Source organism: Mytilus trossulus, chromosome 3, assembly GCF_036588685.1.
Source record: "Mytilus trossulus isolate FHL-02 chromosome 3, PNRI_Mtr1.1.1.hap1, whole genome shotgun sequence".
Lineage (NCBI taxonomy): Eukaryota > Metazoa > Mollusca > Bivalvia > Mytilida > Mytilidae > Mytilus > Mytilus trossulus.
Window position 1 is genome coordinate 9,369,402 of NC_086375.1, and position 27,235 is coordinate 9,396,636.

Genomic DNA, 27,235 nt, shown 5'->3' on the forward strand with positions numbered 1-27,235 from the left:
TATATAATAAACTCAAACAGGAGACAATTTCAAAGCAATATTAAATCATTATAGAAGAACTATGGATTCAAATGCAAGTTAACCGACTCAATTTTCTTCCATGTTCCCAGATAAAATTGTACCAAGTCTTTAAAATTTAATTCTTGTCATATTTATTTAAATTGCACCTTGGTATTCAGTTGATTGAAGTAACATGTGTAACTGATCATTCCGTTTCATAGAAGCTAAAAAAATGTTTCACAAAATTTTTCCTTGTAAAATGAGTGTTGTAAAATTTCAAACTTTTGACAAAACGGAAATAGATGACTGCAATATTTAAAAAAGTCACAACGCTTGAATCATCAATGTGCTGTCATGCAAGGCTTACAAATGTCTGGTTATGTAATGTATTTCAGTTGTTTCCTGTAATTAGTTAATACTTCAGTTTTATCATGTACATCTTTTGTACAGTAATTTCATAAATTTACTGTTTGCAAAAGCATAAATTATTCTAAATAATAGGGATGTTCTGGTAACTAACAGAAAACCCTGGCCGTTTTTGGCACAACTTTTTTAATCTTCTGGTCCTCGATGCTGTTCGACTTTGTGCTTGTTTCGGCTTTCAAACTTTTGTATTTGGGCGTCACTAGTAGATCTTGTGTGGACAAAATGCACTTCTGGCGTATAAAAATTTTGAACTTATTGCCTTTTGTTGGCTGTTGTTCGTGTGTTTCTTTGTCAATTGTGTTCTCCAATTTATTTATATTGTAGTCCTGTGGTGTTGAGTTGTCATTTTAATGTTATATTTCACATGGCTATAAAAGAAGGAGGTTTTGCTTGCCACAAAACCAGGTTCAACCCACCAGTTGTTTTGCCATTGGATTTATGAGTTTGAACAGCGGTATACTACTGTTGCCTTTATTTATCCCACCTGTATTTGTCAAAGTATCAATAAACAGACAGAAGGTGTCAGCTAGCAGAACAAAAGACAAAGGAATTCCACAGTGCAGTTCAAAACTGCCAAGCTGGTGGCTAAATATATAAAACCATCTGGAGAAATGTTTTCCAAACTTTTTTAAGGTCATATAACATATCAAAAAAAGTGTTTGAAAACAGAAAATAGATGGTGTGTAACAGATCAGAAAAAAAATCACACATTACATACTTACATAACAAACCATCACTGTTGTTGACTAAATTTAAAATATTATGGTCAATATGAACTGCCAAAAATGTCAATGAAACAGAATCAGATTGAATCGAGGAACTGCTAACTAATGTACAGCTGTTAAGTTCAGTTTTATTTGCAAAAATTTACAAAGGGAATATGTGTTGAATGAAGGGAGGAACTGGTAGACTGAAGGATAAACGAACAAGGTGAATGAGTACAAGATAACATTTTTGTTAAATAACTCATTCTTATATATTATTCACAAGTATCAATACAACAGCATACCAGCACAAAATTATGTATACTTGATATAATTTAGCGCAAATATGAAATTTAAATTCTGGTATTTATGATGAACTTTTTACTATATATTATTAGATCAATTTGTTCTCCCTCTTAATAAAGTTGATTCTTGTTGCAGTTCGTATTTCTCATTAAATATTTTTAAAAAACAGTAATTTTTTCTACTTTCAGAATTCAGAGATAATATGGCATCATCAGATACGGAATTTTGCACACTCTGTTATGATGAAGATGGAACATCTACAGTAGCTGTCACATGGTGTATAAAATGTGAGGTGTTCCTTTGTACAGACTGTGAAAAACTTCACACAAAATCAGGAACATCTAAGGACCATAAAACCATGCCAACTAAAGACTACCATAAATTGCCAAAATTCATGCTAGAAACAAGTAGCCAGTGCCGAGACCACAAGAAAACGTTTGAACTTTACTGTTCTTTCCACGACTGTCCCTGCTGTACAGATAAACACAAAAAATGTCAAGACCTGAAACCACTGTCACATATCCTCAAGCATGTTTAATCATCTGCCTCTGTTAGACTGTTTGAAAACGATTTGAAGAATGTGAAAGAAAACTATGAGGAGATAATAAAATATCTAATAAGCAGTATTAATACAACTGCCATTCAGAAAACCAAAGCTACTGAACAAATTGGATCAGTAAGGAAGTTGGTGGATGATTTCTTAAACAAATTAGAACAAGAAATTATTGATGACCTAGAATCAAAGCAATCACAGCTAAAATCTAAGATGACTACTGTACTTCAACAACTACAATCACAAGCCAGTCAGATAAGAAAATTGGAAAGTGAGTTTTCAATGATGACACAATATGCAACTGAGCTACAAACGTATGTTGGTCTGAGAGAAATTAAGAAAACTACATTCAAAGCAGCAAAAGCGAATTACATAGATGAATTACAAAGCGAAGACACTTTGGAGGAAAAGAACTTAGAGGTAATTATTGCATCTGCCCTGCAATCAATTTTACATGAGGTCAAATCGTTTGGCGATATTAATATCAATGCCACACAATCTACTCTTCGAATTAAGGCGGGAAGAAAAGATCAAGCACAGTACTTAGTTCAAATTCATGTTCATGGAATTGAAAAAATTAACCCATCACTGTTGAGAACTCTGAAAGTTCCAGACGATATGAAATCTAAAAGTGTACCTGTCTGTAGGATATTACATGATGGTAGATACCTAACTCTTAATAACTATAACCTTCATATAAATAATGCCCTGCTGCTTTTTGGTAATGATGGCACCTTTCAAAGGAAAGTAATTATTCACAAAACTTCCAATTCAAGCTTGCTTTGTCAGAAATAAGACAGTAGCTGTCATATCAGGATCAAATGAGACAGTACTGGTGGATGAATCAAAGAATGAAATTATCCAAACAGTTAAACTTTCTCGTGCCTGTTATGGAGTAGCAAGTGATGGTAAAACATTGGTCCTCGATAGTGAAAAGAAATTTACCATAATAAATCTTGGTGATATGTCACAATCAATCTTAGACGGAGTTAGAGCAGATTGTATTTCATTATTTCAAGAAAACATCTATGCTACCATTTTCTCTGAAAACAAGGTCTGCTGCTACAAAGAAACTGGAGAACCTCTCTGGACATTTGAGCATCATGACATTGACAGTCCAGAAGGAATTGCATTAGACAAGCATGGCTTTGTTTATATAGCTTCTCGTGGAAACGATAACATAGTGGTAGTATCACCAGATGGTAAAACCTGTCAGACAATTCTATCAGAGTCTGACGGAATGAAATATCCTGTAAATATAGACATACACAGAGAGACAGGAATAATGATAAGTGTCCAGTAAAGTAAGGGAAAAAAGTGGTACGAATGATGATTGTGGTTATAAAATATACTAAACAGCTTTTGTTTATAAAATCAGAAACGTGAATTTTTAGAGACTTAAATGTCGACGACACAACTATGCATACATTAGGAAAGAATATTGCTGACATGTACCAGATGTTCTCCGGTGTGTTGACAAAATGGTGTTGACAAATATTAATAAAACTAAATGTAGTGGTAGGTACAAGACAAAAGACTGTTTCCAGTAGGAAGAACTGGTACTAAAAAACAATGTTCTTCAAAAATCATTTAGTCAACATTTCAAACAAAGAGGTGAAGAGACAAACTTACACCACCAGACAGAATATCAAGACATACCGAAGTTCACTCTTTTCAAAAATCATATTGCAAGACTATCATGGGACGAGTGCCCATCTCCCCCTCCCCCCCCCCACACACACACAAAAAGAGATAGGCAAACGTTACTTTATAAGTGTCTGCTGCAGAAAGTCTTGACTCGTTTCAAATTTCATGTTTTTTTTGGCATTGCTTTTAAATGTTTTTAAAAAACAGCAACATTTCATTTTCTTTTTAAGTAAGCTAGTGCACGTACACTAAACAGTGACATGACATTCAACCTAATGACGATGGTCACTTAATGGTAGGAGTACAAGTAGTCAAAACTTTAACGTGTTTAAATTGCACTAATCTCTCATGTGCAGGGACTATATTTTACATACAAAATAAAATTGAGAATAGAAATGGGGAATGTGTCAAAGAGACAACAACACCACCATAGATCAGACAACAGCCAAAGGCCACCAACGAGTCTTCAATGCAGTGAGAAACTCCCGCACCTGGAGGAGTCCTTCAGCTGGTCCCTAAACAAATATGTATACTAGTTCATAATGGACTGATAATGGAAGTCATACTGATCTCCTTATTATACACAAGAAACTTAAATAAAAAAGCATGCCAGACTAACAAAGGCCAGAGGCTCCTGATTTAGGACATGCGCTAAAATACGGCATGGTTTTACTTGTTTTTTGAGATCTCAATGTTCATCTTATTTTCATCTATTTCACCTTGACACTATTTAATTTCTAATATACATTTAAAGACTTTAAATAAAAAAGATGAAAATAAGTTACTAAATTAAGAAATTCTTAAATATTAGTTCTAAAAAGTTATTTCATTGTGGTTGTATTCTCCAAATGATTTATGCTAGTTAGTGTTGTTAGGATTGATTGTTCTAAAGTTCATGTTTGTGAATATATTTGTTTGTTTAAGTGTGATTAAGATAATAACACAATATTGACGGTTTTATCCCCATTATAGACATTTTTACCTATTAAATCTGTTATTTTGTTCACACATCGTTGTCAATTTGATGCGACTTTCTTACAAGTAAGAGGTTTAGCTAGCTATGATACCAGGTGTAATCCACCATTTTCTACTTAAGAAGATGACTTTACTAATGCTGGAATATGACAGTTGTTATTTATTCGTTTTCTGTGTATAAGCTTTTGATTTTGTCATTTGATTAGAGTGTTTCTGTTTTGAATTTTCGTGGAAGTTCAGCAGTTTTGTGATTTTTACTTTTTTCTAGATGTGTATTTCCTTAACAGATAATATCATCATATGATGGAAACTAAATGCTGTCGATAACCAATGAAAAAACTTCTTGAATTACACTGTATTATGTCAGTTTGTTTTGTTCACACATCGTTGTCAGTATAATGGATTTTATGCAACTTTCAAGTTCGACATGAAGCTAGCTATAAAACCAGGTTAAAACCATAATTTTCTTTATTTGCGGTGGTGTACGTAAAAGTTCCTAAAATAATTGAAACTTCTTCATTTCTTTTCTTGATTTAATAGCTACTTCTTGTTATGGCTTAACAAAATATGCATATAATTTTATAACAATATTTGATCATTTACATCATTAATGATTTGTGTAAAAAAATCAACAGAAATTATTATTCCAACAAAAATGTATTTTAAAAAGTTGCATAAATGACTTTAGGGCATAAGACATTAATGATTCAAAAACCCCGCTTCATTATTTATTTATTACAGTTCAAAGGTTAGACAAAATATCACAGCTGATTAATATGATACAAAAACAATAGCACAGAGCAAACCACTCACAACTTTTACAAACTACAAAATAAAAACTTGATTAGATAACAAACATACAAATCATAACATAAAATACACAAAATCCTGATATAGTGTTTTTGACATATTAATCTTCAAGATTACAAGACCTTCTTACTCAAAGATTATTATTTGAGTAAGATCATAGTAGTCTGTCAACTATGATCTTACTCAAATAATAATCTTAAATATTCATGTATTACTGACACAAAAGTTTTGAAAGCCCAAAATTATGAAATTGATAATTGCTTTACACTTATAACTTGTGAATTGTATATCAATTGTTGAAAAAGTAGACTATAACATAGTAACATCAAAACCTTGTAGAATAATTTTGCATTCAAATGCAAGGTTATGGACTTAATTCCTTCCATGTTCATTGATAAGGATTAAAGTTGCACAAAGTCTGTAAATCGTAATTTTTGCCATATGTTTTCGAACTGGAGCTAAGTCTCTGCATGCAAATGATTGAGGTAACATACTGAAGCATAAGTGATCATTCCATTTCATTGAAGCCAAGAAATGTTTGACAACAATTTCCCCTGTAAAATGGGTATTGTTAAAAAGCAAACTTTTTGCAAACAGGAAGTAGCTGGCTGAAAGAATTTAAAAAGTAAAACAGACCCCACCTGTAATTGTCAAAGTATCCATAAACATGCAGGTGTCTGGCTTACCAAAGACAAGGTAATTCCATGGTACAACTCGAAACTGCAAAGCTGGTTATCAAATATATAAAATCAACTGGACAAATTTGTGACAAAAATTTGTAAAGTCATATAACATATTAAAAAATTCAATGGAAAAGGTATTAGAAAACAGAAACTAGACTGTACCTAACAGATCAGAAAAATAATCACACATACCAAGCAGTGACTGTTAATTTGCTGACTAAATATTAATTTATTTCATCAGTCTGAACTGCCAAAATTGTCAAAGAAATAGTTGCGGAGTAAAAGGAGAAGAACTTCTAACTAATTATAAAGTTATTTTGTTAATTTCTATTCGCAAAAATTGACAAAGGAAATAACTGTTGAATGAAGGAATGAACTGGTAGACTGAAAAATAAATAGTTAAGGTGAATGCAAAATAGTAAAAGATAAAATTTGTTTATAATTCAGTCTTGAATATTATTCACAAGCATCAATACAACAACAGCAAACCATATCAAAATTATGTATACTTAATATAATTTTAATAAAAAAAAAATGTTCTTAGATGAGATCAAAGTTAAAACATCTTTACTGACTTCAAACTAAAAAATGCTACAAAAAATTAATTATAAACATGCAAGGCATTCACAGGTTAATTTTGATATATTATTTTAAATATAAAGACTAGGTAGGACTGCCTGATTACCCATTGATTAATATCTTAACATCCAGTGGCAAATATTTCATGGACTAGAATTTGATTTTTCTAAATAATAAAAGTTTTGTCACTTAATTACAAATATCATCAATATCTGGTAAAATTATAGCTCTGCCTTTTTAAGACTTGTGACGTAATGTACACACCAGTAATTTTATCACAATGGTCAATTAAAAAACTTGCACACATACACATGTTATCCCAGATATACATTAATGCTGAACATAATCTTTACATTAAGAATCGTTCCTTAACTAAATGTATCCTCTATGATTTGTATACTTTCTTGTCTATGTACTTCACCAATACCTGTTGCAGGAAAACTAAATGATCTCTTCCAACATATTGTAACTACAATACAATAAAAACAAATTAACAAAGTACAGTCTTGAATATGCTAGTAATTGACCTAAAAAGAGGTTCAGTGTAGAGGTTCTTTATTTCTGTTTTCATCATTTTATCAACATCTTTCTCTAGTCTTCTTTTTTCATAATTCACTATTCTTCAAATTTTAGCCCCCATTGTGACCATTATTCTCTATACATTTTGTTTGTCCATTTTGTAATGTGATTTTGTCTGTTTAATTCATTTATCCAGCTAATAATACTTTATTTGTGAATAAAAACTGCCATTATTATTTTCTATAAATAACGTCCAACATGCAAATTTAATTTTTTAGCACTATATTTTTGTCATCTATTTATTTCTGATATTTAATCAAATGTTCTATTCAGTTGAAAAAAATCTTTTTTATAAACAACATACAGTATAAAAAAAAAGATAAATTTTAAAACATACCTGGCATCCAACTAAATTATTGAACCTTGGAGAGACAAATGTCCATGCTCCCATATTCCTGTGTTCTTCTTGACTCCAAAGGAAATCTGAAATACAACAATGAATATCCTGGTTAAAAAGAATTCTTGCTTGAAATACTGTGAAATATTCGTCTAATTGAAAGCTGGTCATAATGTTACCTTATGTGCTGTGGCAGTGTAAATCAACTATCAATCAACCAATCTAACAGTAGGTGTCATAATACTCAATTTGAGTTTAGAAATGGCATGTATTGGTTGGTGTTTGATGACCGACATAGATAGTATATCTCCATACATTGTATTGCTATTTGTTCGCCATTACCGGACATCACAAAGGTTCCCGTAAAATTTTAAAGTCATAATACCAAATATCTGACGCCACAATGGAAAAGTGATTGTTGTATGATGTCAATAGTTCAAACGGAACAGATTCTCATGTTAACCAGGACAGATATAGCGATGAGGTGTATTGAATTATCTTAGTGTTTCATTTGATGCTAAAAACTGTTAAAAAAGGCTCTGAGGGAGAACTTTGTAAAGAAATAAAATAAGCATCTTGAATCTGTTTGATTATAACTTTTTTTAAATACTTTTTTCTACTACCTTCTTTTAACATTCTGCAAATTAAAAAACAATCATTGCTGTATAAAATTGTATTATCAAAATATACCTGTAGCATTAGGAAATTTGGTTACTTCTTGTTGAATTTCTCCTGCTGGGAATAGACATAGACTCTACAATAAAATGTTTATAAAAAATCTATGTTAATGGTGAAAGGAATCTCTTTTTAAATGTATCAAAAACAACACAATTAGGTTTTTGCATTTTCAAGTCATACTATGTTTCAGAGCAAAAATTGAAATATATAGATGTGTATGAATTGTTTATAAAGGAATTAAGAAGGGTTATGAAGGAAAGCAAAATAATTTCTCAAAATGTATTTTTCATAAATTTGAAGAAATTGATTTAATAGAATAAGTTGAAAATATTGTAATAGTTTATGTAATATTGTTTATTATATTCTGAGTATGTTCCTGGCAACTCAGAAGTTTTTTCACAGGAATACTCCACTGGCACTTGGACAGTGAATATGCTTCAATGCACTGTATGCCACACTCCCTCTATTATGTGTAAAATTGTTACTGGAAAATCAGGGTCAAAATCATTTCAAGTGTGTGAACATCTCCTTCTTGTGTATTGAATACAGAAAACATGTTTTCATGGAAAAAAAAATTCAAACCACACAATTAAAAGAAAAAAGTTCTCAAAAACTGGAATCATAATTTTCAGTCTGCATTACCCCAACTTGTTTGCCAATTGTGTCTGTTTGTTTTGTTCCCACATAGACCAACATGATTGTCAATGTAATGATATTTTCTGTGAGTGTCATACAAGTGAGAGGTTTCCCTATCTATGAAAACCAGGTTTAATCCACCATTTTCTTCTTAAAATAATGCCTGTACCAAGTAAGGAATATGACAGTTGTTGTCCATTTGTTTGATGTGTTGAGCTTTTGATTTTGTCATTTGATCAGGGAATTTCCATTTTGAATTTTCTTTTAAGAAGTAATTCTATTCTCACAAGTGCTACATCTTCTAACTTCCTGACATCCCTTTCCTTATCCAATGTATAGAAATGTTTTCCGCTACAGAAAATGACCCTTTTGACCTTGTCACCTTTAACTTTCTTATCCCCAATCACAGGTAAGAATGTTTTTCCAGGTAACATATCTTCTAAGGTAGAAGTTGCTGCAGGTAAACATAAAATGGTTTTATGAGCTACTACCACCAACGGTTTTCTGAAGTTTCGAACCACCTGTCGTCTGAGAAGATGGAAGTATTGAACGGGAGTTGTAGCATTGACGACCTGAAGGTTGACATTGTCTCCATCTACTCTATGTTCACTACTGTCTGTGGCCTGGAAATAATCGTTTAAAATTTAAAACAGGTCAAAAAGAAGTCACTGAACTCAAAATCTCAATCTTAAGATTAATATGTAAGGCTTTGCTACACAACCTTGAATAAACTGCACATTTTTTTCGTTAAAATAAAATAATTACTTGGTCAAAACATATTTCTGTTGGTGACCTTCTGCTGTTGTCTGTTCTTTAGTCGGGTCGTTGTCTCTTTGACACATTTCCCATTTTCATTCTCAATTTTATTCTTACAATTTTCAAATTTTCTTTACAAAAATTCAGATGTCCCAAATTCTCCAGAAATAAATGAATTTGAACTTATGATATATCCTATAGAAACCTTTCAATTTTTCATGATGAGTGTTCATGTCCTGCTCCATCCATCCCATGATGTAGTAACATCACTAACTGTATACACATTTTACAAACCTTGACCTTTAACAAACATGACCTTGATCTTTTGATATTACCTGTAGATACCTTTCAAAGGACAAGGTACGATAAGGCCCGTTTTTGGTCCCACTATTTTCTCATTTTGTAATTTTTGCTTTGGAAAGCTACTTATCACGTTAACCTATTCCCTTAGGTTTGAAGTCTGTTTGAATGAACTTCAAAACCATTAATTTCAGAAAATGGGCGAGGTTAGAGGTTAAATTTATAGCGTTTAAAACGTCAAAAGAAAGAAAAATAACTATTTTTGGCCATTGTTTCTTAAAATTTAATAGAGTGCCCCTACGTGACCCAGAAAAAATTATGCTGATTTAGACAGCTGAAACAGTTCTTAAGACATTAGAATAAAAACAAATCATGAGTCACGTTGGTGCAGGAACTAAATTAAAATTAAAATGTGGTAAAATCTCCTGCAAAATGCAAAATTAGTGTTTTAGGAGTTCATCTAAACAAACTTCATACCTGAGGGAATGTTTTAACATAAAAAGTAGCTTTCCAGAACAAAATTTGTAAAATGAGAAAATAGGGGGGGGGGGGGGCAAAAACAAGCCTTATCGTACCTTGTCCTTTACATGATTAGTGTTCAGTTCCTGCTCCTTCCATGCCATGTGGTACATGTAGTAACATCACTAACTCACTCTGTAATAACCATTTCACTGAAATTAGATCATTCATTTTAACCATCATGAACCTAGCAAAGAGTTTGACTTTCAGCAACCCTTCTTTGCAATAACTTCCTACAACAGGTATTACACATAGGTTAGAAATGAACTCATTGTACATACCAATCATAAAATTGTGTACACCAGATTACTTTTTGTCTACATAAAACTGATCAGTGACGCTCTAAACAATAGAGTAAAAGGCAAAATAAAATAAAGGTTTTCTCAATGCAGCTTAGGTAATATATTCCTTGGGAAGAAAATCTGTGAGATTTAAAAACAAATAGTAAAAAAAAAGTATTGAAAACGGTTAATTTATAAAAGTGTGTCCATTTTCACCAAACATTATTTTTCGCCACCAAAAAACTAATACCTATAGTTTTTTTACCTATATAGTGGATCTTAGGAAATTAAATTTGTGTTTTGAATGTGTCGTTATAATAAAAACATTGCTAAATGGAAGAAAACAATTTCCAGCCCCTAAAAGACAACAGTTAATTTTGATATACATACACTCTCCACTAGCTATATATGTATCTATCATAATCTGTGCTCCATTGAAGAAGTCTCCAAACTGTGCTTCCCATATAATTAGACTCTTAGGGTCATCTATACTCATGCCATACTCAACTCCTAACTATTTAAATAAAAACGAGCCCTTAACCAATCCAAATATCTCAATACAACTCCTAAGACACAATTCTCCTTTTCTTGTAACAGCATAAATCTTCAGAGATGTTGAAATAAGAACGAGTCCTTAAGCAATCCAAACATCTCAATATTATCTCTAGGACACACTCTTCTATTTTTGTAGCAGTATATATCTTCAGAGAATCAGTGACCTATCGTATTATTAAATACATATATAGTTTATTTTCATGTATTTAAATGTTTAAATAAAAACGAGTCCTTAACCAATCCAAATATCTCAATACAACTTCTAAAACACAATTCTCCTTTTCTTGTAACAGCATAAATCTTCAGAGAAGTTGAAATAAGAACGAGTCCTTAAACAATCCAAACATCTCAATATTATCTCTAGGACACACTCTTCTATTTTTGTAGCAGTATATATCTTCAGTGGATCAGTGACCTATCGTATCATTAAATACATATATAGTTTATTTTCATGTATTTAAATATTTGAAATAGTCGGTCAATATTACTATTAGTTTCGTTTTGAACCAAACTATGTAGGCAAGTATCTATTTATTATTACTTCAATAGTAAAATCATACACGCATAGATATTGGTAAGAAATAATTGATTTGCTGATGTAATTTCACCTGGTGTTTCGGTTTAGGTTTTATATTACCTAGGCATTATCCTCATCAGGTACTCTAGCCTTACAGCAACATGATAAAAATAAACGAAAATTCTGGGGCACGACACTCGGTCAATCATCTCTCTGTTTTCTTTAAATTGACTTGCGAGTATTGTGATATAGCTTAATCGCCTATATTCTATTTTAATTTAGAAGATGTTAAATATTCATTTAAGTTCTTGTGTTTCTGGTATGCAATAATGGGTGATTTTTTAAAAAGTTGGTTTGCTGTGCCATCATTCGAAATTAAGTGCCAGTGTTTTCTTAAAGTTTTACCCAGTTGTTTAACTCTAGGATTAAATTTTGTTATGAAACATAAAGGTGGTGATTTCCCTTTCTTCCTAGTTATGTACCGTAATGTACTTTCCCTTGTTCTTTTCATTGTTGTTGTAATTAAGGGATCAATTTCGTCTGCAACATAACCCCGTTTCTGGAGTTTTTCTCTGAACAATTGATTTTGTGCTTCTATGTCCTCTACATTATTAGATGACCGAATAAATCTTATAATTTCTCCTGTAATAAAACCTTTGAAGACAGACGATGGGTGGGATGATGATCTATGCAGGTATTGGTAGTTATCTGTTGGTTTGCGATATAAATTGATATCTAAGATTTTATTTGTAATAAATCTCTTTCCTTTGTACACTGTGACATCTAAAAATTGAACGTTTGTCCTTGAGGTTTCATGTGTGAACTTAATGAGTGGATGAATGTTGTTAGCTATTTCGAAGTCTCCACTGGGGTAAAGCTGATGACCGTAACTGCATTCACGGTCATCCCAAGATGTCGGATGAAAAATTAGGTCAGTATTTTTATTGTCTGTTAAGTTGTTTCTACATCATTTTCTTTACAAAGCATACATTGGTACGATGTAAATTTATAAAAGATTCACACGGAAGTCACAAATCTCTACCGAGGAACGTGTATAGAACGGGAAATTGGATTTGAAAAATTCGCTAAGATGACCGTAAATCATCTTTAAAATATTTTCAAGATGACCGTAACATATAATAAGGATGACCATGATTGGTAAAATGATGACGCAAAGGATGACCGTAATTTATAAAGGATGACCGTACCTTTCATAGTATAACCGTCATTTCTAAGAAATATCCGTATTTGTATTACCTTTTTTGTATCAAATAATTAATCGTGTTGGTGTAAGACGTATTTATAAGACAACATTAGTTTAAACAATATTTATTCAGATAATTCATCATGATACGATATTATACAAAGGAAATAATATTCAGGATTCAGAAACAAGCAATTTGCTTTTAGAAATCTGTCTCCTTTACAAAAATAATAGTGATGAAGCATTGACATCAAGGGTTAAAACGTTTACTTTTGATAATATATTTCTGCACCAAACTAAATAAAAGACTATTTTGCTCATCTAAGAGTACCGTTGATCCAAAAAGCAAAGTTTTTGTGTTAACTTGGACAGGAAGAACTGAAACAGAATCCAATAGTTCTTGTCTTAAATTAGTATATATAGGACAAGATAACAGGAAGTGAGAATTTGTTTCTACATCACCACAACGACAATTTGGAGAGTCTACTAAGTTACGAAGGAAGAGGTGAGAATTCGATGAGCTTGAATCCACTCTTAAGCGAGCATGAAGAATTTGACCAAAACGATGTCCTATATAATCATACGCTGGGATCTTACTATTTTGTGTACTAATTTGTTTTTTGAATAATGATAAAGATTCACTTTTTCTTATGTTTAAGTTAAGAGTGTTCCATATTTCTGTTGTTGCAGGGATGAAATATTCAGAATATAAACGGGTCCGTGTGTTGACTTGTGAAATATTATTTCTCTGTCTTGTATTATGATCATGCCTACTGCCTACTGAATCAGGCAATAAGTCTCTTAAATACTCTGGAGTTTTATTATTCAAAATTTTGTGATAATGAGTTAGTCTGTGATTGCGTCGTCTTTCAGATAATTTTTCCCATCGAGTTTCAACATATAAATTGTTTATACTGGTAATTTTAGTACCCCCGTGACGATACGCGCTGCGTCAAGTTGAATACTCTCAAGTTTAGCAATCAAATTCTGATTTTGAGAGTCCCAAACGACATCGGCATATTCAAGAATTGGGCGAACAAATGATATGTAAATTTTTCAAGTCAAAATCTATCAAGAACATTTTTCATTTTTCTCATTATATTTATTCTTCTGTAAGATTTAGAAACTATATCTTCAATATCGTCGTTCCAGGATCCGTTGTTAGAAAAAAAGACACCCAGATGTTTGTGTTTACTTACTGTTTGTAGCTCTTGGGTGTTCATATTTAATGGAGGATGAAAGGGTCTATTTATTTTTTTTGAAATTATCATACTTTCAGTTTTTTGGGCATTAAAATTAACAAACCATTGTTTTGACCAATACCGGTATTATGACAAATCTTATCTAGATCGTCATTAAAATTTTAGCTGTTTCTGTTGGATTGTCAATCATAATATATAGTGAAGTGTCATCGGCGAATAGCTTAATTTGAGCTTGGATGTCTTCTACAATATCGTTTATAAATATAAAAAAATAGAGGGCCTAGAATGGACCCTTGTGGGACGCCTGCATTTACAGGTAACCATTCGGAACTTGAACCGTTAATAATCACCCGCTGGACTCTATTTGTAAGATAATTTTCAAACCACCTTAGTAAAAAACCCGGTATGCCCGCTTGTTGAAGTTTAAATAGCAGTCTCTTATGCCTGACTCGATCAAACGCTTAACCTATATCACAGAATACTACCCTGATTTCTTTACCGCTATCTAAAGCCTTACCAAAACCATTCGAAATGTTAATTAATTGATTAACTGCCGAATCCCCCCGTGTAAAGCCCGACTGATTTTTCGTTAAAATATTATTGCGCATAAAGTGATAATGAGAGAAAGACTAAGTTGGCTTAACAAAGGTGTAATTTTTGAAGACAACATTATCCTGAAGGTAGACAAAAATAAGACGTGCTTCAAATACATGGTTCGTCATATGTAGCATCCAACTACAAGCCAAATAGTTAAAAAGAACTAACCGAGCCCCTATTGCGACAAACTCAACAAAAAACAATGTATACAACTATGGATAGTTCTTTCAATTGACGATCATCCTTTTAAATTTAGTCATTCTTTATAAATTACGGTCATCCTTAACAATTTACGGTCATCTTTTAACCAATTACGGTCAGCCTTGTTATGAATCGCTAATCCTGTTACGGTCATCTCATCGATTTCGATTTACGGTCTTCCTAGCGAATTTTTCAAATCCAAATTTATACACGTTCCTCGGTAGAGATTTGTGACTTCCGTGTGAATCTTTTATATATTTACATCGTATCAAAGTATGCTTTGTAAAGAAAATGATGAAGAAACACCTTAACAGACAATAAAAATACTGACCTAATTTTTCATCCGACATCTTGGGATGACCGTGAATGCAGTTACGGTCATCAGCTTTACCCCAGTGGAGACTTGATGTGTCTTTTATTCTTAGACATTATCTTTAGTGTTTCACGTTAACCTGTTTACGTTTAGTAGTAAGTTCAAATTGACCTTTTTACAGGCAATTATAAATAAGATTGATTCTATATTACTGTTCACCGTCTCTGTTGGAGAGATAAGTGTTGCAGTATTTGTTACAATAATTAAACTCTATTGGAGAGATTAATATGTATTTAATTGACTGGATAATTAATCACTATTGGAGAGATTAATTATTAATAATGTGCGAAACATTAAATTTCTATTGGAGAGAGTTATGTATGCATATTATATGTTGCAGTTCACAGTAACAGCTTAAAAAGTATTCTGAATGAAATATTTTTAAGAAACGGAATACCACCGAAACAGTCATGCGCACACACTCTGTAATCTGATTGGTGTTTAATGTTCTGAGTCACATTGGATTCCCATGTATATCAGTTATAACCGCCCCTGTAGTTGTAAGATTAGATGATTGATATATACGTAATATTTGTGTAAAAACGTATGAATCGATTTGAGAAAAATATCAATAAATCAGTGCCGATAATTAATTCTATAGATTTTTCAGCTATACAGTATTTGCAACAGATATTTTACTTTCATCACAGTAAACAACAAAACATAATACTATGTTTGTTAGCAATACGGCATATTCCTGGTAAGACATTATACACAGGAAACTAAATTGTCGGGTATTAAGTTTGAAACATGTCAAGTTCAATAATTAAGTAAGATATTAGCATTATATGAACATTTATAATTATTGAGAATATTAAAAATATAATAACATTCTGCAAATTAAGTCAATAAGTCAAACCTGCATTCACAGTAACAAGTATCTAGTTATTCACAATAAGTAAATAATAATTCCTCTCACTATTAATTCACTGAGTTCTTAGAAATCATACCGACGTCCTCGGCGTCCCCCACGACCACCTCTAAACTCCTTCCTTTCATACCGGTTTCCTTTGTCCTCAATCCTCGCTTTAAGTTCATCTAATTCCCGTTTTATATCTCCTATAGTGTTAGTTTCCTTTGAAGAGCGACGACTTGAATTAGTATCCTTTAACTCTTTAATTTCTTTTTTCAATTTGTCAATTTCTTTATTCTCATTATGATTATCAATTCCATTGTTTCTATATTTTTCTGACCATTTCTCTTGAATTCAATGAATTCTTTCATTAAATTTCCTTAGAGTGGTATGTCCTCCTGGTCTCCTGATATCGATTTTTTCTGTAGCTTCGGTCCATAGTTTCTACATTTCAGCGGTAAAGTTCAATTCTTTTGTTGATTCGATCATTGATGTGCGAAATGTCTGGCGCATGGTTTTCGTGAATGTAGTCATCTTTTCTTTGAAGAATGAAGGGGCTTCTTCAGATCCAAATTGAGGCGCAAACGTTGCGGTAGTTATTCTGGCATATATGGGTAGGTTATTTCCTTCGTATTTTCTGAGATCCCTTAACAGGTTGGCGATATAGTTCCTCTTTTCCAAGATTTTTTTCGTTTTCCCAGAGTATTCACTGATCACTTCTTCTCCTTTAATTTGGTCGCCTTCAATTCTTTCAAAATTGAAATCGATCGGGATAATTTTGAAAGTATGTTCAGGTTCATTTGTCTCCTCCTTCATCTTTTGGCTCATCTCCATAATTTCAGTAACGATTTCAGTATCCGACTCCGTATTTTCCTGTGTTGTATTAGTCTCTTTATTGTCGATTTTCTTTAACGATAGCTTTCTCTTGTCCATTACTGAGTTAGTTGAATTATTTAGTTATGCTGGTAACGCTGTTTGAAATGTATAATGTTATCAAATACTGACCTAAATTTATAATTTTACTGAACTCTCTCGGAAACATTTTATTGTTTTATACAGTTTTTTTTAAAACCAAACTGTTATCTAAACAGCTATAACTTTGTCGTTTATGTCAAGCAAGGTGGTCATTTGTACTTAAATATTATCTAAGTGAATGACAGAAAAAAAAACAGAGAGCTGATTCACCAAATTTTTGGGAACCCCAGTATTTTCTCGTTTAATTACAAAGGCTACTTAGGTGCTTCAAGTGCAATTTAACCCTGTCACTAAGTTAAATGATGCAGTTATATAGCATATTTGATAGATCTGAATTTTAATTTTAATCTCAGGGGTTATATTAAGATTATTCGGAGATCACCAACCGCAAAGCAAGGAAATACGAAGGTAGGAGCTACGTGGGTGAAGCGGAGGCTTCGTGCATACAATGTTTAAATAAAAACGAGTCCTTAACCAATCCAAATATCTCAATACAACTCCTAAGACACAATTCTCCTTTTCTTGTAACAGCAAATTGATCCCTTAATTACAACAACAATGAAAAGAACAAGGGAAAGTACATTACGGTACATAACTAGGAAGAAAGGGAAATCACCACCTTTATGTTTCATAACAAAATTTAATCATAGAGTTAAACAACTGGGTAAAACTTTAAGAAAACACTGGCACTTAATTTCGAATGATGGCACAGCAAACCAACTTTTTCAAAAACCACCCATTATGGACTTGAAAGAATATTTAACATCTTCTTAATTAAAATAGAATATAGGCGATTAAGCTATATCACAATACTCGCAAGTCAATTTAAAGAAAACAGAGAGATGATTCACCGAGTGTCGTGCCCCAGAATTTTCGTTTATTTTTATCATGTTGCTGTAAGGCTAGGGTACCTGATGAGGATAATGCCTAGGTAATATAAAACCTAAACCGAAACACCAGGTGAAATTACATCATTAAATCAATTATTTCTTACCAATATCTATGCGTGTATGATTTTACTATTGAAGTAATAATAAATAGATACTTGCCTATATAGTTTGGTTCAAAACGAAACTCATAGTAATATTGACCGACTATTTCAAATATTTAAATACATGAAAATAAACTATATATGTATTTAATGATACGATAGGTCACTGATTCTCTGAAGATATATACTGCTACAAAAATAGAAGAGTGTGTCCTAGAGATAATATAAAGATGTTTGGATTGTTTAAGGACTCGTTCTTATTTCATCATCTCTGAAGATTTATGCTGTTACAAGAAGGAAGAATTGTGTCTTAGAAGTTGTATTGAGATATTTGGATTGGTTAAGGACTCGTTTTTATTTAAACATTTAAATACATGAAAATAAACTATAAATGTATTTAATGATACGATAGGTCACTGATTCTCTGAAGATATATACTGCTACAAAAATAGAAGAGTGTGTCCTAGAGATAATATTGAGATGTTTGGATTGTTTAAGGACTCGTTCTTATTTCAAACTCTCTGAAGATCTATGCTGTTACAAGAAGGGAGAATTGTGTCTTAGAAGTTGTATTGAGATATTTGGATTGGTTAAGGACTCGTTTTTATTTAAACATTTAAATACATGAAAATAAACTATATATGTATTTAATGATACGATAGGTCACTGATTCTCTGAAGATATATACTGTTACAAAAATAGAAGAGTGTGTCCTAGAGATAATATTGAGATGTTTGGATTGCTTAAGGACTCGTTCTTATTTCAACATCTCTGAAGATTTTTGCTGTTACAAGAAAAGGAGAATTGTGTCTTAGGAGTTGTATTGAGATATTTGGATTGGTTAAGGACTCGTTTTTATTTAAACATTTAAATGTATTTAATGATACGATAGGTCACTGATTCTCTGAAGATATATACTGCTACAAAAATAGAAGAGTGTGTCCTAGAGATAATATTGAGATGTTTGGATTGCTTAAGGACTCGTTCTTATTTCAACATCTCTGAAGATTTATGCTGTTACAAGAAAAGGAGAATTGTGTCTTAGGAGTTGTATTGAGATATTTGGATTGGTTAAGGACTCGTTTTTATTTAAACATCTTCTTACAAAGGAACTATTGGCTAACTGTAAATTAATAAACTAAAATAGTTAGGGGACATCTATACTCATACCATACTCAAATCCTAACACTGCTTCTTCTGACAACGATCTATTGGCTAACTGTAACTGAATAAACTAAGATAGTTAGGGGACATCTATACTCATACCATACTCAAATCATAACACTGCTTCTTCAGACAAAAAACTATTGGCTAACTGTAAATTAATAAAACTAAATTAGTTAAGGGACATCTATACTCATACCATACTCAAATCATAACACTGCTTCTTCTGACAAAGAACTATTGGCTAACTGTAAATTAATAAACTAAATTAGTTAGGGGACATCTGTACTCATACCATACTCAAATCATAACACTGCTTCTTCTGACAAGGAACTATTGGCTAACTGTAACTAAATAAACTAAAATAGTAAGGGGACATGTATACACATACCATACTCAAATCCTAACACTGCTTCTTTTGACAAAGAACTATTTGCTAACTGTAAATGAATAAAGTAAAATAATTGGGGTACATCTTTACTCATACCATACTCAAATCCTAACACTGCTTCTTTAGACAGAGAACTATTTGCTAACTGTAAATTAATAAACTAAAATAGTTGGGTACATCTTTACTCATACCATACTCAAATGCTATTTAACACAGCTTCACATCGAGAACTATTGGCTAATTGTAAATTAAAAAAACTAGGATTATTACAGGACATCTACATGTATACCTATATCACACAGGCACTTGTTTCTGTCAATGTGGAATTTACTATCCCCACCCGCATTAAAATCGTGATTTTTCGTACGGGTGTGGATAGTTAATTCCACATTGACAGAAACAAGTGCCTGTGCTATAACATACTGATATCCTAACACAGCATCTTCTGACAGGGAACTATTAGCTAACTGAAACAAGAGTGCACATGCTTAAATGTCTTGCCTTCTTTACTAATCATTGTTATTTTGTTAATAGTTCTCAATTTAAAGCTTTATTACAACTGTCACATAAACTTAACATTAACCAAGAAAGCTAAACATTGACCAATGAACCATAAAAATGGGGTCAAGGTCAGATGAACTACACCAGAAGACATGTACAGCTAACAGTTCTTCTATACTACAAATATAGTTTACCTACTGCTTATAGTTCAAGAAAAACAGAACAAAAGATAACAACTTAACACTGATCAATGAACCGTGAAAATGAGGTTAAGGTCAAATAAAACCTGTGTGACTGTCATATAGATCATAAAATATTTCCATACACCAAATACAGTTGACCTATTGCATATAGTATTAGAAAAAAGACCAAAACTCAAAAACTTAACTTTGACCACCGAACCATGAAAATGAGGTCAAGGTCGGATGACACCTGCAGCTAGACATGTACACCTCACAATCATTCCATGCACCAAATATAGTAGACCAATTGCATACAGTATAAGAAAAACAGACCAAAACACAAAAACTTAACTATAACCACTGAACCATGAAAATGAATTCAAATGACACCTGCCAGTTGGACATGTACACTTTACCGTGCTTCCATACACCGAATATTCTAGACCTATTGCTTATAGTATCTGAGATATGGACTTGACCACCAAAACTTAACCTTGTTCACTGATCCATGAAATGAGGTCGAGGTCAGGTGAAAACTGTCTAACATGCATGAGGACCTTGCAAGGTATGCACATACCAAATATAGTTATCATATTACTTATACTAAGAGAGAATTTAACATTACAAAAAATCTTAACTTTTTTTCAAGTAGTCGCTGAACCATGAAAGTGAGGTCATGGACATTGGACATGTGACTGACAGAAACTTCGTAACATGAGGCATCCATATACAAAGAATGAAGCATCCAGGTCTTCCACATTCTAAAATATAAAGCTTTTAAGATGTCAGCTAACGCCCCCACCATCATATTCGCCAGATCACTATCCCTATGTCGCGCTTTCTGTCACAAAAGTCGCAGGCTCGACAAAAATGAAGTGTTGATTTCAGATGCAAAAAAGGGAAGTCACAATTTGCAATTAGCTTTATTGGTATGCGATTTCTACAATTACAAACAAAACGATCAGTTCTTGACAAAGTCTCTTTTTGTGTAAAATTAGAACAACTCTGAAAAACATAAATCCTAAAACGTGCAACATTCATATTTGACAAAAGAAGCAATGACTTAAAAAGGTGAAACTATAAGAAGATGTCAAAGTTTTGTTTCATGATTCATTTCTTATAATGAAATTAATAAAATTTCTTTTAGATTGAACTAGAAAGTACGTTTGACAATAATGTGCATTTCAATCTATAGTCTAAGTTAAACTTGGTTATACTACATGTATCACAAATATCCTTTTTTCTGTTAGCTCTGCTATACATCACTTGAAATACTAAATTTGCAGCAGTAAAACCAACATTTTATGTAGGCAAAGCTCAAAAAGATATCTCCTCATATTTTTAAAGCATATTTACCTCAACTACATAATAATAAAAAAAAATGGTCAAAGGAATTCTAAGGGAGAAAATAAACCCATTTAAATGTATTGAAGTTTAAATCTATCATGTCTATAATAAATTGAAGAAAAACTTTGAACAGCAAAATTGACCTACAAGTACAAATAAATAAGTTTGAATGAAGCAATTAAGAATTTCCCAAGTTAAATTTGAAGTAAAAAAAAACTGCATATTGTTTTTGTATGTATCTGTATTTTTAAATGTATGTATGACACCAGACACTTGCATAATATCCCAGATCTTAAAAACTTCAAATTAAAAGCCATTCAAAATATATAAATTGGAATAGATCCAACTGTACAAAAGTTTACCTTTAATTTAGCTATATCTCAGGTAAGTGTACCAGTTATTGGACATTTTACTTCCCTGTAGACATTCCTTTTCCAGAGCACCAGAAATCACAATATTTAGGGTAAGAATGAATGTTGAGATCAGGGGTATAAAGTAATCCAACAATGCACAAAAATACGATATATGCAGAGCAACATATGATCTTCAACCACAGAAAAGCTGTGTAAATTTATTCAAGCTTCTGGAGTTCAATATTTTTTATTTACACTTTCATTCTTCATGAGTTAATTATGGTCCTTTATTACTACATGTATTACAGGTTGCGCTTTGTAAATATAGTTGTTTTAAAACCACGTCTAGCTCTTTTGGGGAGATATATAATATGCATAGATAAATTGTTCTGTTCATATACTGGTTATAAAATATGATCTCTATGTTTTATCTCATAGAGATATAGCTTGGGAATTACAAATAAAAAAATATAGAAACAGCCTTTAATTCTAAGGGAAGTGAAGGTACAGGTAGTACATCATTTAAGTACAAAACTATACGCTTATAAATATAGAAAATATACCACACAGTACTATATTTTGACCTTTGTACACTAGAAGCTCAAAGGAGCCTGTGTTGCTCACATGATATTTTTATTTACAATTGATGCATGAAATAATGTAACATTTATACTTTTGCTCTTTTTTCAGAGATACAAGTCAAAAACTGCATTTTCCCCCTATATGTTCTATTTTTAGCCATGTCTGACATGTTGGTTGGCAGGCAGGGTCATCGGACACATTTTCAAAAACTTTTAATACCCTAATGCTTATGTGTGGTCAAGTTTTGTTAACTTTGTCTCAGTTGTTTCAGGAGAAGACTTTTGTAAAAGATTACCAAAATTTATGAAAATTGTTAAATTTTACTTTAAAGGTCATGCTGACTTATTTGTATATCTTTACTTACTTTGCTGTACATTATTGCTGTTTACAAATTATCTCTATCTATAATAATATTGAAAATAATAACCAAAAACAACAAAATTTCCTTAAAATTACTAATTCAGGGGCACAAACTAACAACAGTAAGTCTGAATCGTCTGAAAATTTCAGGACAAATAACTCTTAACCTGATGAATATTTTTATTTTCATAAAATTTTCTTTAAATTCTTTAGTTTCAGATATATAAGCCAAAACTGCATTTTACCCCTATTTTCTATTTTTAGCTATTTTGGTGGCCATGCTGGTTGGCAGGTGGGTTCGTTGGACACATTTTTTTAAACTAAATACCATAATAATGATTGTGGAAGTTGGGATAAATTTGTCACAGTAGTTTCAAAGGAGAAGATTTTTGTAAAGTTACAAAAATTTACAAAAAATTGTTAAAAATTTACTATAAAGGACAATAAACTCATTAAGGGGTCAATTGACCATTTTGGTCATGTTGGTTTATTTGTAGATGTCACTTTGTTGAACGTTGTTGCTTTTTACAGTTGAACAAACATTGTGTTGAAATTTTATTGATTACTTTTCCCTTATTCAAAAGTTATTATCCGGAAACAATCCGTCTACAGACGATGCTGACGAATCCAATGACAACAACGTAATACCAATATACGACCAATTTTTTTTATTTTTTTCGGTCATATAAAATTGACTGCTATAATTATTAAAACTGATGAAAGTATTATAAATGTCAGATCAACATTTTGGGTCAATCAATGTTGGCATCATTTGCTCATTTTAGTCAAGTTTGTATAACTGTGCTATTGACAGTGAGACTGGTTTTAAAAAAAAAAGTCTTGAAAAGAAGACAAAACTAGGAACAGGTCAAAAAAGAAGGAAAATCATAATTAATAAGAAATATACAAAAGGAGAGGGAGCCACCATGTTCCTTTTTCAGCCTTTTTTTTTTTTTTTTTTTTTACTTAGAACGGTTTTATGTAAGATATAAGGCAATCTTAGCTGTATCTGTAGTATCCTTTATTTCAAATTTGATAGAATAGATGAGGGGGGATAATAGGACCTTTATCAGTACTCCGGAATCGGGTGTTTTAAAGTTTGGGATTTCAGGATTGACCCTTTCAGGATCCAGGAATTCTATTTTCGAATTTTGAGATGTCAGGATTTAATTTTTTTTAGAATCAGGACCTCAGAATTTCATGTTTTAAGTCCAAGATTTCGGGATCAGGACCCCTCCTACCCTCCTACAACCCCCTCCCCCCACCCACCCCTGCATAGATGTGTTCAACATAGTCAAATTGATAAATTAATGAACAATATATGTCGGAGGGTGAGGTTAAAAAATAATGATATCTGAAGAAGCTTTTGTATAAAGTATTTCTCATAAAATCTGGAAGAAGCCATTATGAATCTTTTATCAGAAAAAGTCATGCTATATGTAGTTCTTGCTGATAGTGAAGTTTGCATTGATGATTTGATATTTTTTAAATAATTTTTTTTATTCAAATTTCAGAAATAAAGAGAGAATATGGCTTCATCAGGTAGGGACTGTTGCACCCTTTGTTATGATGATGATGGATCATCTAGAGAAGCTGCCACATGGTGCACAGAATGTGAGGTGCTCCTATGTACAGACTGTGAAAAACATCACACAAAATCAAAAGCATCTAAAGACCATAAAACTATGTCAACTAAAGACTACCATAACTTACCAAAATACATGCTAGAAATAAGTAGCCAGTGCCAAGACCATAAGAAAAAGTTTGAACTTTATTGTTCGTTCCATTCCTGTCCCTGCTGTGTCCAGTGCATCACTGATAAACACAAAAAATGTCAAGACCTGAAACCCCTGTCAGATATTCTGAAACAAGTAAAATCATCTGCCTCAGTTCAACTTTTTGAAAAAGATTTGAAGAATGTAAAGGAAAACTTAGAGGAAATTATAAAATATTTGAACAGCCGGATGAACACAAATAATAGTCAGAAAACAAAGGCTGCAGAACAAATTCGATCTATGAGGAAGTCGATAGATGATTTTTTAAACAAATTAGAACAAAAAATTCTTGATGACTTAGAATCAGAGCATACACAGCTAAAATCTAAGATGAACACTTTACTACAGCAACTGAAAACACAAGCCAATCAGATAAGCCAATTGCAAAATGAGTTTTCTAAAATGAGACAATATGCAACTGAGCTACAAACGTATGTTAGTCTGAGAGATATTGAGAAAACTACATCACAAGCGGAAAAATACATAGATGAATTAAAAAGTGGAGACAATTTGGAGGAAAAGAACTTAGCGGTAATCATTTCATCTACCCTGCAATCAATTTTACAAGATGTCAAATCGTTTGGCAATATAAATATCAATACCAGCCAATCAACACTACAAATTAAGCCTGGAAGAAAAGATCAAGCACAGAACTTAGTTCCAGCTATTCCTAGAATTGAGGTAATTAAACCAACAATGTTGAGAACTCTGACAATGCAAGAAGATATGCAATATGAAATAAATGCACCTATCTGTAGGATATTACCTGATGGTAAATGTCTAATTCTTAATAGACATACTTATGGTAGAAGTCATGCCCTCCTGCTAATTGGCAATGATGGAATCTTTGAAAAAAAAGTAACAACATTCAGAGAATATCCTTGTGATGCCTGCTATGTCACAAATAATACAGTGGCTGTCGGATTAGGAATAAGCAAGAAGACAGTGCTGGTGGATGTAGAAAAGAATAAAATTATTCAAACAATTCAACTTTCTCATCAATGTCATAAAGTAGCAAGTGATGGTAAACTATTGGTCATCAACGGTATACAGACAAGAACTATTGTTAATCTGAATGATATGTCTCAAACAATCTTAGAAGGAGAAGAAGCAACACAAATATCATTATTTGAAGATTATATCTATGGTACCATTTTCTCTGAAAACAAAGTCTGCTGCTACAAAATAACTGGAGAACTTCTCTGGACATTTCAGCATCATGACATTAACTGCCCAGAAGGAATTGCATTAGACAAGAATGGATTTGTTTATATAGCTTCTAAAGGAAACAACAGTATTGTGGTAATATCACAAGATGGTAAAATCTGTAAGACAATACTATCAGAGACTGACGGCATCAATTATCCTGTATATATAGATATTCACAGAGAAACAGGAATGATGATAGTGTCAAGTGAAGTAAAGCAAACAAGTGCTAAGAAGAATAGTGGTGATCATTACTTCACAGCAATTATTTATAAAATCTGAATTGTAAATTTTTAGAGACTTGTGTGCAGATGAATCAACTATGCTTCAGAAAAGTGTGATACAGATATACAATTTAAAGTACAAAATGACTTCTAGTGTTGACAAATAGTGTTATTAAAATATCATGTTCATATATTCAGATATAACTAAATGTATGGTCGTTGCTACAAGACAAAAGACTGTGTTTCCGACAAGAAGAACTGGTTCTAACAATTGAAAACAAAAAATCTTAAAATAAACTATTAGGTTTTAGAAAGAAAAGAAAAAAAAATCTGTATTCTTATCTTTCATTTTTGCTAACATGCTTTGTCTATATGCTTTTTTGTGTTCCTTTCTCACATACGACATGGCTCTATACTTATACATCCTGCCATTGTGTAATTGTGCAATGGAAAATGTTTGTTTACATATTTTTTATTTTTTGTGATTAAGATATCGATGATAACACAATGTTGACTGCTGTACTCCTTATTTTTTTACATTTTTACTTATAACATGTATGCTGGTTTGTTTTTTTCACACATCATTGTCAATATAATGAAATTTTATGCGACTGTATTACAAGTGAGAGCTCTATAATTACCTAGCTATAAAACCCGGTTTAATCCACCATTCTTTACATAAGAAAATGCCTGTATTCAGGAATATACTAGTTATTGTCAATTTATATTGATCATGAGTGATCAGCTTTTGATTTTGCCATTTGATTAGTGACTCTCTGTTTTAAATTTTCCTCGGAGTTCAGTATTTTTGTGACTTTAAGATATATTCTTTGCTGATTACTTACTGTTATTATTGTTGGAAGTGATTGTGCTAAAAAATACTTAGTGAGAACAATTGAATTGCATAAAAGGG

The 27,235-nt window shown here is 32.0% G+C and overlaps 2 protein-coding genes across 2 annotated transcripts in view; one reads left to right on the forward strand and one right to left on the reverse strand.

Annotated features, from left to right (window-relative positions):
* Positions 1–27,235, reverse strand: part of LOC134709944 (2-oxoadipate dehydrogenase complex component E1-like) — a 90,360-nt gene that overhangs the window by 35,570 nt on the left and 27,555 nt on the right. The window contains exon 5 of the mRNA XM_063570068.1: positions 7,600–7,685. Within this exon, the coding sequence (XP_063426138.1) occupies positions 7,600–7,685 (86 nt within the window). The remainder of the gene's footprint in view (positions 1–7,599; positions 7,686–27,235) is intronic.
* On the forward strand, positions 22,248–26,380 carry LOC134709337 (uncharacterized). The gene is made up of 2 exons (XM_063569502.1): positions 22,248–22,285; positions 24,632–26,380. Exon 2 carries the CDS (start codon positions 24,647–24,649, stop codon positions 26,378–26,380), a length of 1,734 nt encoding a protein of 577 aa, XP_063425572.1. The 5' UTR covers positions 22,248–22,285; positions 24,632–24,646.

Coding starts and splice junctions, on each gene's coding strand:
- LOC134709337 (XM_063569502.1), top strand. CDS start 24,647: ATGGCTTCATCAGGTAGGGACTGTTGCACCCTTTGTTATGATGATGAT.